The following is a 19,975-nucleotide window of genomic DNA, read 5'->3' as shown; positions in this document are numbered from 1 at the left end:
GCGTAGATAAGGAAAAGGGGGCTTTGTCGGCTGACCCGCCCCCCTTCCAGGATAGGAAGGGATCGGGTGGGGCAGTGGCGCTGCAGGGGCCAGATTGTCCTCCCCATTCCGCCTGCTTCGGGAGGGGAAAGAGAGAGCCGGAGCGAGAGAAAAGCTGCAAAGGGTGCTGAGCGAAATTATCAACTGAGTCACTGCCGCTGCTAATGCTCCTGCTGCTCTCCCCGACTCTCAGGCAAAGTCTGAAGCGGCATTAAGTGTGCCGTTCAAGGAGAGCGCCCATGGAATGCTAATCGTGCCGAAGCGGCAGGGCTGGTAAGGGAGCAGAGGAGGGGAGGGAGGGAGGAAGGAAGCGTGCGGCTCCAGGTGGCCTGGAAAGCTCAAGCCGAGGCTGCGGAGGGATGCTCCGCTGGCGGCTGCACCTCCTAATCAGGCATGCTGATGAGTGGCACTGCCCAAGGAGGGTGTCAAGGTGGCTGGGAAGAGCAGGGCGGGCGTCTTGCGGTTCTGCAAATGCTGCATTTTAGGCCCGTCTCCCAGTCCCTGGGTGCTCGAGGGCTGCTGTATCTGGCGCTCTTGACCCTACCTTTTCTCTTTCTGCTGCTTATCCTGAATGCTGCCTGCCCTGTCTGCTACCAGGCAGGTGATGGTGGGGATCCCGATCCTTGAGACGGGCCTGGTATGAAACGGTGCCACTGTTCTCCTTCTCTCAACAGGGGGTGCCAAGCTCCTTTGCCCAGGCTGCCTGGCATCGCCACAAAAGCCTAATGGGACAGGTCATGCTTAGGCCAGGCATCATGTAGAAGGCTCCAGAAGCGGGTGAGTTTTGGAGCAGCGTAAGAACCTGGGTTCCCCCTGACTCAGAGTCCAGGCCATGATATCTTGCGTCCCTTGCTGGCCCACATTAAAGAGGGACACGGAGAGCACATTCATCAGCTGCTTTCTGCCTCCTGGCCCTGGGGAATTTACTACTTTCCCCTTTTGGAGGAGGCCTCCATAAAAATCCGATCGTGCAAATAGCTACTCGGCTTGACATTCCTGGGAGGACTCTCTGGGACTGGAAATACCGACACGAGCCACGGGACACGGCTTCGGTCACAGGCTGTCTCTGCTGAGCCGTGCGGTGAACATGCTGCAGCACCGGGCTAGAAGTCTTGCTGCACTTTGGTTTCTTACTCCCCTCTCTTTTGTCTTTGACGTTGAACTCCACGAAGACGACTCAGAGGTGATAGGATAGCCATCTGCAAGTACTTGAAGGGCTGCCACACAGAGGGAAAAGTGTTTGTAAACGGCTTTACGACTCCTTCAGGTAGTGAAAAAGCAGGGTACAAAAAACAGCTCTTCTTCTTCTTCTTCTTCTTCTTCTTCTTCTTCTTCTTCTTCTCCCTCCCCCTCCCCCCTACACCTGCCTGCTTTCCCCTTTCGTTGCTTGTATGGAATCATAGAATAGAATCATAGGATAATAGAGTTGGAAGGGACCTCCTGGGTCATCTAGTCCAGCCCCCTGCACTATGCAGGACACTCACATGCAGCTACCATCCTGCCGCTAAAGAGGCACCTTACCTCTCTTCTTGTCCTTTCTCACCTGCCTTTCCTACCACTGATCTCCCAACTACAGTTCCCCCGGAGGAAAATGCCTGTTACGGAGGGGGGGGGGACTCTCTGACAGTTTGTTCCACCCCCAAATCGCTAGGTGTTCCCCAGCTGTCATCAGAGCCCTCTGTGGAACGGCACTCTGGTTAAGGCCAGAGAGCAAGCAGGGAGTGATGATAACTTGGGCTGTTTCCCTGCCACAGCTCTGCCTGCCTCTCCAGCGCCAGGGGATCCGGTTTTTATGCCGGTGTCAACGGCCCGGGCCAGCTGGGAATGTTAATGGGGTCTCGAGGGACAGATCTCATTTGCGCACCAGTGACCCCTCTGAGCTGTCATCAGTGATGGTCCCTTGGAGGGTATTGAGTTGATGCTCTCTTCCAGGGACGGCCTCCTACTCAACGCCCTGCCTAGGGCTACACGGAGAGGCCAGACCAGTGAGTTCTGGGGTTACTTGCTGGTCTTGGGCACGGGGGACCGCCTACAGTTGTGCTTTACTTGGGGGTCAGGCCTCTAAACAGCCCACCAGGGTGGCCAGTGGCAGACAGGAGTATGTGGATGCTCTTCTCCCGGGCCGCTGATTAGAAATTAGTGTAGACGAGACGATAAAAACGTTTGCGGAATTGTAACTCTAGCTGGCAGCCTTATACAGAGGGGCCATCTGTTTTCTCTCTCCCTCTTAAGTTTTAGAGCCTGCTTCAAGAGGCAGAAAGATGTGTTAATCCATGGTCTTGCAATTTCCATTTCATTGTCTGGACGTACACGAAAGCTCCCACTTTGAATAAAACATGTTGTTGTTGTTAGGTGCGAAGTCGTGCCCGACCCACTGCGACCCCATGGACAGTGATCCTCCAGGCCTTCCTGTCCTCTGCCATTCCCCGGAGTCCATTTAAGTTTGCACCGACTGCTTCAGTGACCCCATCCAGCCACCTAAAACATAGTTGGTCTTAAAGGTGCCACTTAGTTCTGCTGCATCAGACCCAACCGGTCTTGAATCTAATTTGTCAGTTGTCGGTAAGGTTCAGTTGTGTCTTTTCAGTGACTGCGCACTGGCTTTTTAATACTGGCTCTATGTTGATCTTTGGCTCAGACACTTGACACGGTTTGGTGTTCTGATTATAAAAGGTCACAGACTCCGGGTGTAGCCGTTGAGCTTTGCAGGACGGTACAAAGTGGGGAGGGACAGCGAACCATTGAGACGACAGAAATAAAATTCCGACGGATGCAGATCGTTTCAGGCAAGCTTTCCAACCGAGCAAAGTGAAATTTGGCTTACCCGCAATCCATGACTTGTGAGTTTCTGTTGTTTTGTTGCTCCTGCTGCTCCCTCTAGTGGTCAGTTTGATTTTACAGGGTTGCATGTTCGGCGTAAAAACTTACAGTATAAATCGAAAGGCAGATATGCTGGGTACAAATGGAAATACTATCAAATCAGCTACTAGAGGGAGCAAAAGAGACGTAGAACAGAAAACAACAAAAGCAACAAAGCAACAAAAACTTACACGCTAGGAAAATGAGCATGCAGAAAAGCCCAAAATCAAATGTTTTGCATTTTAGGAACCAGCTAGTCAAATGCATGGGGACTGGCGAGATACTGGAGTGCAGAAGAGAAGACTGAGGCACATATAGGAGGGGCATTCATGACCAAATTCTACCTCTGCCTGCTCACAGACAGGTGTGTCTATGCACAGTATGGCATTCCTCATTCCAGAGCCAGCTTGTTGTCATGGTTAAGAGTAGCAACTCCTAATCTAGTGAGCTGGGTTTGATTCCCTGCTCCTCCTCCCCATGCAGCCAGCTGGGTGACCTTGAGCTTGTCACAATCCTGATAGTGCTGTTCTGACTGAGCAGTAATTTGAGGGTTCTCTCACAGGGTGTCTGTTGTGGGGAGAGGAAAGGGAAGGCGACTGTAAGCCGCTTTGAGACTCCTACTGGTAGAGAAAAGCGGCATATAAGAACCAACTCTTCTTCTTCTAGTTGTGGCTGTCTTATTCTTGTCTTGTCTTTTCTTCTTGCAGTCTTACAAAAAACGTACTAATCCCAACAGCCGCAGTAGGCCCTTACAATCTTTGTTATTTGTAAATGAATGGAGAAAGTCGACACGCAACAGCTGATCAGTTCCAGGTTGGAGTTATGTTGAGAGAACAGCCAGGGATTATCCCCTCGCCTTACAACCTTCTCCTTTGCTCCAGCCAAGGAGGGCCTGTAATTATGTTAGTCTGTCTGCGGGAAGCATGCAAAGGCCCGAGCTATTCATTATCGTCTGCCCGGTCTCATTTCCCTTGTCCGTCTGCTGATGGTTTTGCAGCAGTCTGAGGAAGAGTGCTTGCACTTGGAAGCTCACGCCTTGAATCAATCTTTGTTGGTCTTAAAGGTACTCCTGGACTTTGATTTTATCATTCAGAGACCAGTCAGCCTTTGCAATGGAGCGGGGAATGAATAAGTGATTGTGGGGAAAGAGTGTGCCACCCCACTGGCTTTTCCAAGGGAATTGGGGGTGGGGGTGTCATGTGTCTTGGCTCCAGGATTTCAGCAGCGAGCGTTTCCCCGGACCCCGAACACTGCTGGCCCTTTTTCTCTGCCCCTTTCTCATCCCACACAGGAATGTGTGTAAAGGGAGCTGTTGGGGGATGTTGGCCTGTGACAAACAGTATGTTACGATTTAATTATGGCCTGTCTTTCTGATGGAAACTGGGGCAGATGACACAGCGCAAATCAAGTTCAATCAACCCGGTGGGACAGCTGATAAACAGCCCAATAAGGTTTTGGATGGCAGTCGTCTGAAACGAAGGTGAAGCAAAACGTAAGCCCTTCAGTGGGGCACATTAAACCAGGGGGTTGTGAAACCCGGGGGTTTCCTGACAGTCCTAAAAGGGTTTCCCAAACGGGTGGGAGTTAATTCATTGGTTACATATTTTTTTTTAAACGTGTTAAACATTTATCAGGTGATAGGACCTTATAGAGCCACCTTGACCCGCCTATCTCAATCTACCCCGCAAGGCTGTTGTGTAGATGGCGCTCCCCCCCCCCGGCTAAGCTGCTTGCCCTGCTGCGACCTTCCTTGCAGGGCTGTTGTGAGGCTGTGAAATGTCTGACACAACAGATGCTATCGTGTCTCTGGTCCCACCACGAGACTGGGGCACCACGACGGCCCTCTTCTTACTCCAAGGTGATCATCCGAAAATTACGTTGGTTGTGGCTAAATACATATGGGTCCTTTCAACCCTTGGATATCTTAAGGATTTTGTTCTGCTCAAGATTATATGTGAGAAGGAAAGGGGAAATCCGCTTCTCAAAACGCTATCAGGGTCGGATTCTGTGGGCCACTGCAGCACGGGGAGGGGGGAGGGATGGCGTCCCTCGTATCTTTTTCACTTTCTGAAATTTGTTTCCCCGCACTGTAGTTCCCATCAGGATTGGGGCCCTGTAGCAATTTGAAAGGGTTTTCTTTTTTTTTAAAGGTCTCCAGTCTAGAAAGCCAGCATGGTATCATGGCTGAGAGTGGCAGCCTCTAATCTGGAGAACCACATTAGATTCTCCATTCCTCCTCCACATGCAGCCAGCTGGGTGACCTTGGGCTAGTCCCAGTCCTGATAGTACTGTTCTCACACAGCAATCCCGTCAGAGCTCTCTCAGCCCCACCTGCCTCCCAGGGTGTCTGCTGTGGGGAGAGGAAGGGAAGGCGAATGGAAGCCGCTTTAGGACTCCTTCAGATAGTGCAAAGCAGGGTATTAAAAAAAAAAAGAAGAAACAGCTCTAAGGAAGAACTCAGTTGCAGGAGCAGCTCAGCTGGCCTGCCAAAAAGGCAAAAGGAGAGCAGCACTGCGAGATCCAGCAGCCGTGAGGTCGTGGAGATTTCCTCGAACTTTAAAAGTCTCGAGTCATACATTTTCTCGCCCATCTAATGGCTTCTGGATTTATGCTCCAGTCACCGCTGAAGGTCACACACGTCTCTATTATGCTCAGGAGGGCCAGCCAACCCCGGTTGCTTTCCAAGAGAGCCGACAGCCGGTCTCTCAGGCGCTCCCAGGCCTTTCATTGGGGGGAGTCGGCCGGCAGCAGTGACAAGAGCCCGGCGCTCGGAGGAGGCCCCTCGGCCCACGTGGCCAGCTATCTCGAGTTGCACGCCCAAGGCCTATTTTGAGCCCCAAGGGGCGTGGGGCTTGGGCTGCCGGCCAGACCCATCAGTTGTGGAAATACTGTCGCTGTCAAAAGGGTCCTGTCAACAGAAATGCCGGCCATTGACCTGGCTCCAGCGGGGGGGAAGCAACTTGCAGCCCCACCAGGTCTTCTGCACGAAGTCTGACTCCAGGGGCACCCTCCTGGTGCAAGCGTTCGTGGGCTTTCCCTAGGTTGCAGCTTGCACGCTGGAACGATCCAAGATTCGAATAGGTAACCGTGTGGGTCTGAAGAAGCCGCACAAATGTCGAGTCCGGGGGCACCTTGAAGGCCGGACGAGTTTTATTCGTGTCGCAAGCTTCTGGGTGCTGTGCACACAACGTCACAAAGTTGCGTTCAACGTCTAAGCCAGGGGTAGTCCAACTGCGGCCCTCCAGATGTCCATGGACCACAATTCCCAGGAGCCCCTGCCAGCGGATGCTGGCAGGGGCTCCTGGGAATTGTAGTCCATGGACATCTGGAGGGCCGCAGTTTGACTACCCCTGGCCTAAGCTTTCGTGTGCACGCGCGTGCGCGCCTCGAATAAAACTTTGCGACATCGTGTACGCGGCACGCCACAACTTACAGCTTGAATAAAACTCGGCTTGTCTTAAAAGCAACACTGGACTTGCCAAAGCTTTATATTTAACCATTTTGTGTGGTTTCTCTGACACCTGCAAGGTTAAACGCAAAGGTTAAAGAAGCATGTTCCTTGGGGGGGGGGGGAGGTTGATCTCTAACGCTGTGTGGGTTTATTTCGACTGATGTTAGCGAAAGGGGAAGATAATCCCATTGGCTATGCCAGCCCTGGTCAGTGGTCAAAGGAAACAAGGCGGACAAGAACACGGCAGCTAAATACGACCCAAAAGGACGCTGGCCAGAGCATCGTGCAACTAAAAGAAGCAGTGCAAGATCGGGAGATGCGGAGACAGCTGAGCCACAGGATCACCAGGAATCGGACACGGCTGAGCGGCCTGCACCCTCCTCGTAAGCAGCACAGCACGGTGAGGCCAGTTGGAGGAGCTTCCTGATGGACCCAATTTAGCATTCATGGGGAAATGTGTTGGGAGCCCATGATGTGTTTGCCAATACAACCTGTTGTGGTGAACGGAAGCCAAGCATCTCTCTGAGCAAGAGTCTGCTTTCTCTGTCAGCGTCAGACACGGCTGTGCCGCCCACCAGGGAAAAGCAGGTTTGCTGTCCCCACCGCTTTTCTTGAGCGAATATTCCCATCGCTAGGAGCAACGACAAACCCTCAGAGGGAAGCAAGACGAGGAGCTGCAGTTTTGTGCCCCACTTTTCCTGCCCGAAGGAGTCTCAAGGCAGCTCACAATCGCCTTCCCTTCCTCTCCGCACAACAGACACTCTGTTTCGTAGGTGAGGCTGAGAGAGTTCTGAGAGAACTGAGTGGCCCAAGGTCACATGTCTGGCTGCATGTAGAGGAGGGGGAGGGAACCAACCCCGGTTCTCCAGATTAGAGGCTGCCACTCCTAACCACGATATCCCCCTGGCTCTCACTTGTAAACACCTGTAATTCTTTTTAACAAGAGCGGATTCTTCACTTAGTACAAACACAGCTTTGTATATTGCAATACTTGTATACATCCCAGCGATTGAATGCTGCAAACCAGTTGGGTTTGGCTGACTAGAGTCTGGTGAAGAATTTGTGTTTACATTGCAGGTTAGGCATTCTCAACCAGGGTTTCATGAAACCCTGGGGTTTCTTGATAGCCCTGGGTTTTCTTGATAGCCCTGGAAGGCTTTCCCAAATGGCTGGGGATTAATTAAATTTTGATATATCTTAAAAATGTGTTAAAACGTTTATCGGGTGATCTGACTGTATATGGTCATGTCAACAAGCCCCTCCTCTCCCGATACGGCCAATGATGGGAAGGGGAGGGGCTCCAGGTGGGCGTGTCCACAGCTGTGCTTCCCAACCCTATTCTGCATGACGGTGCCCCTTCCGGAGTTTCTCGAAGGGGTTTCTCAGCGGTAAAAGGTTGAGAAAGGCTGCTGTCGAAATTGTAGGCATGGATTGATTTATTTTATCGTCATTCTATGTACAGACCCAATCCCAGAGTCGGGATGCTTTCCTACAGGGTGTTACCCTTAAGCATTTTCTGGCATGCATATAGGGAGCAGAATGGAACATTCTTCTTGTAAATGCAGTCCCTCGGCACAATATATAATGGAAATTGTGTTTTTTTTAATGCGGATCTTGGCTGTGACACCTGGGTTTTGAACAGCAGCAAAGGGTACATTGGAGTAAGTCCTTTCCTCCTTTTGGAGGAATTAAGAGCCATTCCACCGTTGCAATGGCAAGAGGGTTTGACAGGTTTTCCCAAAAGCTCCAGAAGCGATGGGTGTTTGCAGAAGCAAGGGGTCTCTGATGGGGACCATCAGGTCTCCAGCCTTCAGAGGAAAGCACGAGATGACTTCCCAACCTCCTCTTGCTCTCTCTCTCTCTCTCTCTTGGGTCTGATGTCAAGGGCTCTTGGCGGGGGGTGAGTGCTAGGGTTACAAATGACCGGCACCAGTTGGCACCTGTTCCGCCTCGTAACGGGTCTAAGGACGGGATGGGGGGGGGGGGTTGCCTTCTAAGCACTTAATGTTCAACACTTGCCCTGGGAAACCGTGGCCTGGGCTTTTGAATTAGCAGCCATTGGATTTGTACAGCGAGGGATACAAAATCAGGACATCTCGACTGGATTTTCGTGTGAAGAGCGGCGTTTCCCCCCCGCACCCCTCCCTTCCTGTTTCTCCTTTGCTCGGACAAAGTGGAGCTGGCAGCCCGAACGAGAGGTGTGAGCCGCTGGTTTTTGGCAACGTGGACGGTAAGGCACTGAGGCGGTCCCCCTTTCCAGAGCTGGGCTGTGCCACCTAGGATGCCCGATTGTCAGAGCCCTTAAATCTCATCTCCAGATCCCCCCCCGCCCCCGGAATAAAATGATCAGGGATATTGTCCGTTAAGAGATGTGCTGAAAATAAAGTTGAAGATGAGTTCTTATCTGGGCTCAAGAATTCCAATAGATTTAAGGAATGATTGTATGGAATTGTAAGGATATATTTTCTGTTGTGCCTGATGCCTCTAGGACTCTCCCAAACGTGTCATAAAAGCTGCCCCTTGTTGTCAGTTTTCAGAAGCGCACTGTCTCTGAACATGGAGGTTCCATTTGGCTAGTGTGGCTAACAAGCACAGATCGCTGCGTCCTCCATACATCTGGCTGATCTAGGTTTTTGTGTCGTCTGAAAAAGCCCTTTTGTGCAGGTAGGCATCGCCCTCCGTCTTGTGCAAGGGGACTCCAGAAGTTCGCTGTGTACTGTGTAAATAAGAAGCGTTTTCTTCCACTCGGCCTAAATCTGCCTCCTGTTCATTTCAGCGGGTGCTTTATGAGATAATTAATTTTGAAAGTTAGAAAAGACAGCCAGCGATAGCCGTTTCCGCTGTCGGCGGCCGGGCTTCTACTGACTCCCGTCTTCTCCAAAAGACGATCCAGGCTGGGATTTCTTTAACTTTGTGGGCACATCAGGCTGTCTTTGTGGCCGGTTGCCCCTGCCAAGCGGATCTCGCCCCACCAGGGTGCCCCTAGAGATGGAGGGGCTGCGTTTATTACCGGCTGTGCGATCCGCAAGCGACATATATTAGAGCTAACCTTGTGAAATCTGACAGGCGCTCGTAAACTCCGGGCTACCCTGGGGCCCGGAAGTGAGGCCGGCAGTTCCCCAGCGCTTTATTTTTGGTGCTGGGAATTCTTCTGTTTCATTGTTTTGTAAAATTAATCACAATGATTGGGTGCTGTTGCCCGTTCAATATTAAGCCAACCCGGCAGTTTTGGAGTTATAGCTAATATTTTGCACAGAGTTATCGCTAACACTGTTTCCGCACTAGCGATACACTTTGGATTTGAATTTTTAAAGGTTTGACTCTCCCGTCCATTTCCGCACTGAAATTTGCTCCTCCAGGCAATTGCTCCCTCACTTGTCCCACAGCAAAGGAATCCCCAGAAAGCCCAATTTCATCTTTTCAAGCGAGATCTAACAGGGTCTAATTCGGGGCTCACCAATGCATGAAATTGGGTTTTTCCCCAAGCCCACCATTTTGAGACGTTTGAGAACACCCCGTTCCTTGTTGCCAGCCTCCCTATCTCCCTCCATTCTGAAAAATCTGACTTTTTTTTTTAAGGTGTTATCATGTTACAACTCTGTTTCAATTTTTTTTTTAAGCAGTCTTGCACAGCATAATGTTATAATCCAGGGTGGGCGGTGATCCAGGGTGCATCAAGGCGGGATCAAGGGGCGCAATGAAAACAAAGGTGCAAGCTGGCACTGTTTTGCAAAAAATATATATTTTTGGAAAAGGGGAAGGGAGCAAAGCGTGATGGGAGGCTGCCTCCCTCAGGCTCGGTGCAAAAGGCATGTCATGAATTTCTGCCTGGGAAATAAGGGGAGGAAAGCCGAAATGCAGAAAGGCTAGAGTTGACTTGCAGCATCCAAAGGAAATCCAAAGCGAGACTAAAGGAAAGTATGTCTCCTAATGTGGAAATGAATAAAACAAAGAGCATGAGAACAGTGGAAGCTGCCTTGGGTCTCCACTGGGTCGAAAGATGAGACATGGGTAAAGATGAAGAGCTGTTTTTTCGTACGCAGCTTTCTACCACCTGAAGCAATCTCAAAGCGGCTTATAATCACCTTACCCTTCCGCCCCCCACAACAGAGACAGGTGTATCTGAGAGAGTTCTGCGAGAACTGTGACTGTCCCAAGGTCACCTGGCATGTGGAGGAGTGGACGAATCCACTCTGGCCGTGCCCCATCTCCAAAGTTGCCCCAACAGCCGGTTGACTCCAGCCAAGAAAGCTTTTGACAATATTCAAGAATTTCTTAATCGAAACCACAGATATTACTACCAAGTTGTTGACATGGAAGTTCTGTGCCTTTCACAATCCAGCCACCGATTTTGTTTGTTTCTTTGTCTGAGTAGTAGAACGTGATGAGCATTGAACGCTCACAAAGAGGTAGACAGCGTGCTTTGCGATAACCGGCTGACAATTTGGTGTCTAGCATCTTCACTTAATTTACCCACTTAATACACGGCTGTTTGAGGGCTGGAGGCAGTCGCCTGGCAGGGGAATAGGCGAGAACACCAAGCTCCATGTGGTCACCGTGGTCTTTATTGAGTGGGATGACGCACTGGCCTTGAATCTGCGTTCAGCCCATGAGATCCAAGGATGTCTCTTCTGAGAAGGGATGTTGAAAGCTTATAAAATCTGAGAAGGGAAAGGGAATTTTGGTTTTGCCCAAACTGTCTCTGACCCTTGATCCTTTGCTGCTACTTTTGATGCGGAAAGAAAATGCCTTTGTCCAAAATAGAACCAGGATACCTTTGCAGGGGGTAAAATTTCCCTGGATTGGTTGCTGGTCTACCTGGCAGGGTTTAATTCGGAGACAGCTCTCTTAAGCCCCTTCTCGAAATATAACACCGCCCCTTTTCCATACAATGAATCCTTCTTCGCACTTTAGAGGTGTACGGTTCCGAAATAATCTCCCCTGGCACAAATGACTTGGCCGTTACAAGATAGAATCGAAAAGCGTTTAGGAAGGAATGTTTATGATTCCTTGCCAATGCCACGCTTGCAGGGTTGTCGTTGTTTTGTGGCAATCAGCACAAATCCATGCCTGGCTGTCAGGTTTGGGGCAGGGAACATCCGATTGGCCGATGTGCCTAAACTCTCCCACCTAGAAGCCGTTGGACATTAAACGTACACAGAGTTCTGGAGCACCGGGGTTGTCAAAGCTGGGGGTGTGGTGGACCATTCTCCGTCCAGCTCCCATCCTTGTCCAGTTGTGGCCCCCAGTTCCAGCTGGCCGCTGTTTTGCAGAACGCCACTTTGTCTGCCATGCCAGCAGGAAAGGCACTCGGAGAGCTTCTGAATTCCAGCCCAGTTCCTTCAGCATCCTGGTGCAGCCACACTGACTCGTGGGATGAAACGTGCTGCTGGGCGGCAAAGGAAGGTGTCGCCAGGGTTGTGTGTTGTACCATCCCGGCAAGGGCCTCCGTCAGTTCGCACCGGAATCGCAAAGCGTGCGCAAGCCTAGCAACGGATCCCGTTCCCCCTCATCCCACACGTTCGGTGCAGCTGCATCCGAGTGCAAGGAATGAATGTTCAATCTGGCCTGTTCTCGGTAGAGCTGTCAGCACTTTCCGCTCTTGTTTGCACGGCCGGCCTTGGACTACCTGCAGCCTCTCCTTTCGCGGCTGGAAGCCTGCTGAGGGAGGGAGGGAGGGAGGGCAGAGCAGCTGGGCTGGCTGGAGAGAGCCAGGAATTCCTCGGGGAGCTGGAAGTGGCTTGGGGGGGGTCCCGATCCCCCGGGGTGCATAGGCTGCCCCCATCGCCTTGCTTGCGTTGTTCCCAAAGGCCAAACAAGGAGATGGCTCACGTGAGGAGAAATAAAATGATGACTCAGCACCTCTAAAGCCCAGGCGGATACCCCCAAGGTGGGAGACCAAGGGACACAGCGTTCCTCTTATAGTTTTTGGGAAAGAATGTTAAGTGGAGGTGGGGGAAAGAACAGAGCAGAGCTCCCCCTCACTGGCGGTCTGCCAGGCAAATATTTACCGTGGATGCTTGAGGCTGAACCTGCACTGAGCAGGGGGTGGGACTAGATGGCCTCGACGGCCCCTTCCCACTCTAGTGGGACAAACCGCAAACGGCTTTAAGATTATTTTGCCTCTGAAAATGTTCTTGCCCTGGGAGGAGGGTGTTCTTCTTGGCCATGGCCCCCAAAACCCCATCAGTGGCCAGTGAGATACCTTGAAGAAACTCCCAGTCAAAAACAGCACCCCTTGGCCACTTGGAGCCAAAAGGCCTTTTTCTGCACATGGAGTTGTGAATGTTCATTGCCATTGGGGGGGGGGGGGTGACAGCTTAAGCTGTTCTGCTTGAATTGTGTGAGGAGCAGAGAGCTGTGCGGGTCACACAAACCCAGCCCTTCGACACCCGGGAGTCCTGCTGGAGGCGGGGCTATTATTTCGGCTGGTGTTGCCTACGCACTCTTAAAGGCTTAGAGCTTTCTTCAAAAGCAGCCAAGCTGCGAAGGTTGGAGGTCCGTCCCTCCCCCCCCCCCCAATACGCCTCCTGCACATGTGAGGCCTGAGCACAGAACTGCCGAATTACACACACTAGCAGTGTGCATTTTGGGACGAGAGAGCGGGGCTGGGCCTTTAATCCCAGCATACCCTCGATGGTTAAGGAGTTGTCCAAGGTTCTAAAAATACTGCCTTGTCCAGCAGCCACTGAGAATTACTTTCCTCTTAATAGTGCGGATTGGCGCCCGGGGGGGGGGGGCGGGAGAGCCGCTTCCCTGCGCCCCCTTAGCCCCCTGCGCCTCTTCCGTCAATTTGCCCCATTTCAGATTTATTTCCACCTCTCCAAATCCTTGCTAGCGTCTTTCTCCGCTGTGCACCCGATTCGAATCCCCCCCCCAGTTCTTTTTGTTTAAAATTTCAGCGGTGTTGTGTTTTATGACATTATTAAGATTAAAATAGGAAGAAAGACCTCAGGTTATGGACTGTATTATGAGAGCTATAAAACTGACCTTAAAGGATTATAAATGAGGTGAGAGAGCCGAACCTTTCTGACAGCCCGCTTACTGTTTTCAGATTTACTGGCAGCCCCGTGTGCGGCTAGGGGGTTGTAACTCCTCTTGACGGTCTGTTATTCCAAGGGAAAGCGCGTGTGTTTGTGTTAAAGTTAGCGGGTGCCGGGGGGGAAGAAGGCCAGGGAGGGAGTTCTCTGTCGGAAGAAAAGTAAAGAACACCCTTTATCCAGGGTGCAATTTTTCTAGCAGTGTGATTTTCATGTCAGAGCTTTGTTGCTAAAAAGAGGCATGTTACGGCTCCAGGTGTGCACACATGTACCACTCCCCATCTCTCCCATGGAGGATGCGGCCGTCTTAAGAGGAGCGGGGCTCGACTGCAGTTAGCCAGTGGTGGAGAAAAGGCGCTCTGCACATGCTCAGGGGACTGGTATGGAATTTTACTTCTTCCAGCCCGGCTCCCCTGTTATGGAGCATATGTTTCAGGACTGATCGTAGGCAGACTGTGACTTTATAGGCTCTGCAAAATGGAGATCTTTCTCGTGGGGATTTTATTTGTCTTTGGTCTCACCCTTGGAATAGAAAGAGATATGGTGGAAACTCAGCCTGTCAGTTGGAGTCTCTTGTGGCGCAGAGTGGTAAGACAGTCGTCTGAAAGCTTTGCCCATGAGGCTGGGAGTTCAATTCCAGCAGCTGGCTCAAGGTCGACTCAGCCTTCCATCCTTCCGAGGTCGGTAAAATGAGTACCCAGCTTGCTGGGGGGTAAATGGTAATGACTGGGGAAGGCACTGGCAAACCACCCCGTATTGAGTCTGCCATGAAAACGCTGGAGGGCGTCACCCCAAGGGTCAGACATGACCCAGTGCTTGCACAGGGGAGACCTTTACCTTTACCTTTACCTTTACAGCCTGTCGGTTACACAGTTTTCGATTAAAAGTCTACAAACTGACCTCATTTCTCTTTCGTTTGACACGGAAGATGCATAACGCGTTCACGGTTGCCTCTAATAAAACGCTCCATTGGCAGGAAAATTCAAAAGGGGACGAGGTGCATTTAAAAATCCACGAGAAATCCAAACAAGGGGGTGTGCAAACCATGGAGGGAAAGCAGAACCTGGTGGGGGAATTTAGTTCCGAAGCCAAACTGCAGCAGAGACTGAGGCGAAGTCCTGGGCCTGCAATTGCTCTTGAAGACATGTTGGAAGCTTGAATTACTCCAAAATACAACAGACAGGTTGCTAGGGTGGATGGCAGGCAGCAAATAAATCGCCCTTAGCAGTGGTCCTGCTCTAGTTCAAGGTGCTGGCTTGCCCCATTTAAAGCTTCTCACAGCCTTTGCTCCCCAGGCCCTGGCTCTGGCCCTGTGATCAGGGTCTCTGGCCCACCTAAGTGAGAGGGATGGGCAGGGGAGGCAGAGCCTTTTCGGTGGTGGCCCCTGGCTCTGGCATGCTGCTGTCGGCCTCTCCTCATGCCTGGCAGCATCATTGAGCATCAGTTTGTGTGAGGCCAAGACTTTTTTTAAAATAATGAGCTGGCCTTTAACTAATTCCTCTCCTAAGAGCTGAAGATTAGAGTCCCAGCTTGTGGGCAAGGGTATAAATAAATACAATCTTATGCTTCTGTTTTTGGAAGAGGGGCAACGGTGTTCTCTTCTCCCTCCCTTGTTCAGCTAAGCTCCCTCTGAGGGTCTGCAGGGGAAGGAGGAAGAGCCAGGCCACATTTGGAGAAATGGAAGTTTGGCTAAAAGGACAGCTATTTCCATATTCTTACGCCGTCCTTAGAGGAGTCCAGCAAAAGAGCATAGAATCATAGAGTTGAAAGGGACCTCCAGGGTCATCTAGTCCACCCCCCCCCCCGCACAATGCTGGAAACTCACAGCTACCTGCCCACCCACAGTGACCTCAATTCCAGGCCCAGGTGATGCCTCTCCACCAAACCAGAACTCCTGGCCAGTCTGGCCCGGAAGAAATTTGCTTTCCGATCCCAAAGTGGTGATCATCAATTCCCTGGGCCTGCAAGGAAGGGCCACAAGAGCCAAGCACGGACACCATCCCTCCTGCCCACCCCCTCACCATCTGCCTAAGTTCACAGAGTCAGCCTCTCTGTCCAAGGGCTACCTAGCCTCTGCCTAAAAACTTCCAAAGAGGGAGAAGCCACCACTTCCTGAAGAAGGCTGACATCGTGTTGCATATAGATGTGGGGGGATTTTGAGGGTGGGGGTGGGGGTGGGGGCCATGTGTTAGCAGAGCGGTCGGAACAGGCCCGGTTGGAAGTGGGGGTGCTTGTTTGTCATCCCTGCAAAGAGTTTTTGGAGTTGACCCGCAATGTGACTTCTGACCTTCTTTCATTTCAAAGAGATTTAGACATCTGTCAAGGATCTCTTCCCATCCATCATCCATTCCCCTGGTGCCTCCTTTCCGTCCCCCCCCCCATACCTCATCCTATTTTGCTCTGACCGTAACAGGTGCTCTTGGAAGATTCTCCCCCCCCCCCTTTTAAGCTCAGGCCACTTAAGGTCTTGCTGGGGCTCAGAGGCCACAGAGTAGAAACACCTGTTCAAAGCATCACAGCTGCCCAGGGCTCCCAGGGAAGGGGAGGTAAAGAAAAGTGTGCCTCTGAGCATGTGCAGAGTGACTTGCAGAAACAACTGAATGAATTTGCCTAGCCCCTGGATGTGTGGGGTGGGGCCAATTGACGCTTCGATGACATTGAATTTGCTGTGTTGTCTCTGTGCCATTTGGTTGCTTTCTCTGCAGGTATGTCCCAGGCCAAGTGGGCGGGCGGGCAGGCGGAGGGGGGGGGGTTGGCTCTGGTTGTGATATTTCACAATAGAAGAACAGAGAAAAGAGCTGGGTCTTTGTACCCCGCTTTTTACTACCCGAAAGAGTCTCAAAGTGGCCTTCAATTCCTCTCCCTGTAAGGTAGGTGAGGCTGAGAGAGCTCTGAGAGAACTGTGCCTGGCCCAAGGTCACCCAGCTGGCTGTATGTGGAGCAGGAGCGGGCGACCAAACCTGGTTCTCCAGAGTAGAGGCTACCGCTCTTAACCACGGCACCACGCCAGTTCTCTGGTCACCAACCTGGAATCCAGCCCTGAAAACCTGTTTGCAGGGCTGAGAACTTCTCTTCCACTTCCTTCTGCAGTAATTGGCCAGATCCACATTGTGAGCAGAATACAACAGCCGAGTCGTCTGGTGGAAAAGTTTTACCGGCCAAGATGCAGTTCTCCGTCAGCGTAGGCGAGGCAGAAGACCGGAGAGGGACTCTCTCCCGCCTGGGTGAAAAGTGGCCAGCGCCCTGTTTGGGGAGAATGACATCTCGTTTAATTGCAGGCTCTCGTACATCTCATGAGCCCTGCTGGTGAGGATTAAGTGAATGAGACGAGAGCATCCATGGCACAGAGCAGCTGTTGAAAATGCAGTAACCGGAGTCCCGAGCTAATTCGGGTGGCTGCGGGTCCTTTATTTAGAGGGCACCGGCCTTTTGGAGGTATGCCGCCCGGCTAACTTTCCAATTTTAATTTCGGCTAATCTTAAAAATAACCCAGTCACCCGTGGGAAAACAGTTACATGGACCGGAAACCCGGTAGCAGACGTAGCATGCGGGGGTCGGAGGTCGTTGGAGCTCTTGGCAGGGTGGGAAAGAGAGCTCAGGAGCCAGGGATCCAGGAGGACGTGGTGGACTTTTTAACTCGTTTGTCACCGACTGATGGTTTTGATTTGGAACGCACAGTGATTTCAGCTTTGGGGCCCTCTGGCCTGGGATGCCTCCTCTGGGTGCTGAAGATTCCCAGCAGCCAGAGGGTCTGGTTAAAAGAACAAACCGTCCCCTTCAAGGGATCACAAATGAGAAGTCAGGGTGTCTCGGCCCAGTTCCTTTGCTGACTTTCATTGTCATTCACAAGCAGACCTCTAGGAAAGCCAGAGATAATGGCTTGGCCATTGTTTTGTATTATCCTGATACTGACGGAGGTTGTGGGTGTTTCTCTGTCTAGAAGCTCCAATTTGCCCCTTGGACATGTCAGTAAATTGAAAACAGAAGTGCGTTTTCAAGGATTCGGTCAGGGCCTTTAAAGCTCTGAATGGTCTGGGGCCGTGAAACTTGGGAGGGCGGCCTCTCTCTGTATGACCCCCACGAGAGTTTTAAGATCCAGCGCGCAAAACTTGCTCAGGATCCCCGGCCTCAAAGAGGTGAGATTGGCCTCAAAAGACCCTGACCTCAAATTGGTGGAACACTCTTCCCAGTCTGAGCAAAGCCCTGAGGGACCTTGAACGGTACCTCAGGACCTGCAAGATGTAGCTGTCTTGGTTGAGGCCTGAAGCAACATCTGAACTCTGCTGTCAAAAAAACCCCAAATCTAGGGCAGGGTTGGCCAAACTGTGGATCTCTAGATGCCCATGGACTACAGTTCCCATAGACCTCTGCACATGGTGGCAGGGGCTCATGGGAATTGTAGTCCACGGGCATCTGGAGAGCCACAGTTTGGCCAACCCTGATCTAGGATATATATGATCTTCCTTTCTTCTCCTTTCCAGTCAACTTCCACTTTAGTCAACCGGGGAATTGGCTGATTCAGTTGTGCTTCCCATAATTCTCAGATTTATTAAATTCAGTCATTTAAAATGTTTACCCGCACATGCTATTTTTGTCTGTAAATCTACTTTGACGTAGCAGGCCCTGATTTTCCTGAGCTAGGGCGGCGAACGAATGTCACCATAACTGAATAAATAAAATATCGGCCGTGCTTTCTCCCAACTCCTCCTCCCACCTCTGCCCGCCTGCCTTGAACTTTTACAAGGCAGCAAAGAACATGGCAAACAGCCGTCAAATCAGGATGTTGTCACTCTGGGGCCCTTGATGTCGAATCAGTCGGATCAAACGGCGACACGGGGGAAAGCAAAGGCATTTCGCTCCATCTAGAGGCTGCGGAATGAATCGTCTGTGTCTTTCCTCGTGCTTCCGAATTCGGATTTCCGTGCCCGGTTCGCTGGAGGAGGTGGGGACGAATCCATGGACCAATTCCATTTCCTCCTCCTCCTCCTCTTCCTTGCAGGGATGAAGCGGCCCCTGAGCCCACCCCAGCCCCCCGGGAGCGGCGCTTGCGGGAGCCCCGCGGAGGACCCTGCCCTGGGATGTCCACCGGAGCAGCGCACCAAACGGGAGAAGAAGCACTCGTCGTACACGCTGTGCGAGGTGTGCAACATCCAGCTCAACTCGGCGGTCCAGGCTCAGATTCACTACAATGGCAAATCCCACCAGAAGCGCCTCAAACAGCTCAGCAAAGGCCGGCTCCTGACCAGCCAAGGTAAGGCCCCGGGGGAGACGGGCAAAGCGGCCTCGCCGTTTCCAACAGGCCCAGAGGGGCGACACGGGTGTGGGGCCACTTTATATTCATTTATTCAAAAGGGGGTTAGATAGATTCATGGTGGATAGAAGTCTATCAATGGCTACTGGCCAGGAGGAATGAGGGGAGCCTCCACATTCAGAGGCACTAAACCTCTGAATCAGAGCCAGGAGAGCACAGAAAGGGACGGCCTTGGCCTCTCTGCCCTGTGGCTGGCCCTGCAGAGGAACTGGCTGGCCCCTGTGTGAGACTGGAGGCTGGACTGGATGGGCCCTCCCTGGCCTGACCCAGCAGGGCTCTTCTGATGTCCTTAGGAAGGCCTCGGCCTCTCTGCCCTGTGGCTGGCCCTGCAGAGGAGCTGGCTGGCCCCTGGGTGAGACTGGAGGCTGGACTGGATGGGCCCTCCCTGGCCTGACCCAGCAGGGCTCCCCTGATGTCCTTAGGAAGGCCTCGGCCTCCCTGCCCTGTGGCTGGCCCTGCAGAGGAACTGGTGGCCCCTGGGTGAGACGGGAGGCTGGACTGGATGGGCCCTCCCTGGTCTGACCCAGCAGGGCTCCCCTGATGTCCTTAGGAAGGCCTCCCTGCCCTGTGGCTGGCCCTGCAGAGGAACTGGTGGCCCCTGGGTGAGACGGGAGGCTGGACTGGAGGGACCCTCCCTGGCCTGACCCAGCAGGGCTCTTCTGAGGGTCTTCTCAGGGGAAGGCCTCGGCCTCTCTGCCCTGTGGCTGGCCCTGCAGAGGAACTGGCTGGCCCCTGGGTGAGACGGGAGGCTGGACTGGAGGGACCCTCCCTGGCCTGACCCAGCAGGGCTCTTCTGGGGGTCTTCTCAGGGGAAGGCCTCGGCCTCTCTGCCCTGTGGCTGGCCCTGCAGAGGAACTGGTGGCCCCTGGGTGAGACGGGAGGCTGGACTGGAGGGACCCACCCTGGCCTGACCCAGCAGGGCTCTTCTGAGGGTCTTCTCAGGGGAAGGCCTCGGCCTCTCTGCCCTGTGGCTGGCCCTGCAGAGGAACTGGCTGGCCCCTGGGTGAGATGGGAGGCTGGACTGGATGGACCCCTGTTCTGACCCAGCAGGGCTCTCCTGATGTCCTTAGGAAGGCCTCGGCCTCTCTGCCCTGTGGCTGGCCCTGCAGAGGAACTGGCTGGCCCCTGGGTGAGATGGGAGGCTGGACTAGATGGACTCTCCCTGGTCTGACCCAGCAGGGCAATTCTGTCCTTCTGATGAAGGCCTCAGCCTCTCTGCTCCATTGCTGGTTGCGAGAGACGATGCTGGGCTGGTGGGTCTAGTGGTCTGATCCA

At 52.5% G+C, this 19,975-nt stretch overlaps 1 protein-coding gene across 6 annotated transcripts in view; it reads left to right on the top strand.

The window, feature by feature from the left end:
- Positions 1–19,975, top strand: part of ZNF385C (zinc finger protein 385C) — a 90,286-nt gene that overhangs the window by 14,403 nt on the left and 55,908 nt on the right. For 5 of the 6 annotated variants that reach the window (XM_077313756.1, XM_077313759.1, XM_077313755.1 and 2 more), the window contains one exon: positions 18,389–18,640. In XM_077313756.1, coding sequence (XP_077169871.1) covers positions 18,391–18,640 — 250 coding nt within the window. In that variant the 5' untranslated portion in view covers positions 18,389–18,390. Of the gene's footprint in view, positions 1–72; positions 313–18,388; positions 18,641–19,975 lie in introns of those variants that run through there. The other variant, XM_077313757.1, reaches the window with a different exon arrangement.

The sequence above is a fragment of the Paroedura picta genome, chromosome 16, assembly GCF_049243985.1.
Source record: "Paroedura picta isolate Pp20150507F chromosome 16, Ppicta_v3.0, whole genome shotgun sequence".
NCBI lineage: Eukaryota > Metazoa > Chordata > Lepidosauria > Squamata > Gekkonidae > Paroedura > Paroedura picta.
The sequence above is the reverse complement of the archived record's forward strand: the minus strand, read 5'-3'. Positions and strand labels throughout refer to the sequence as shown.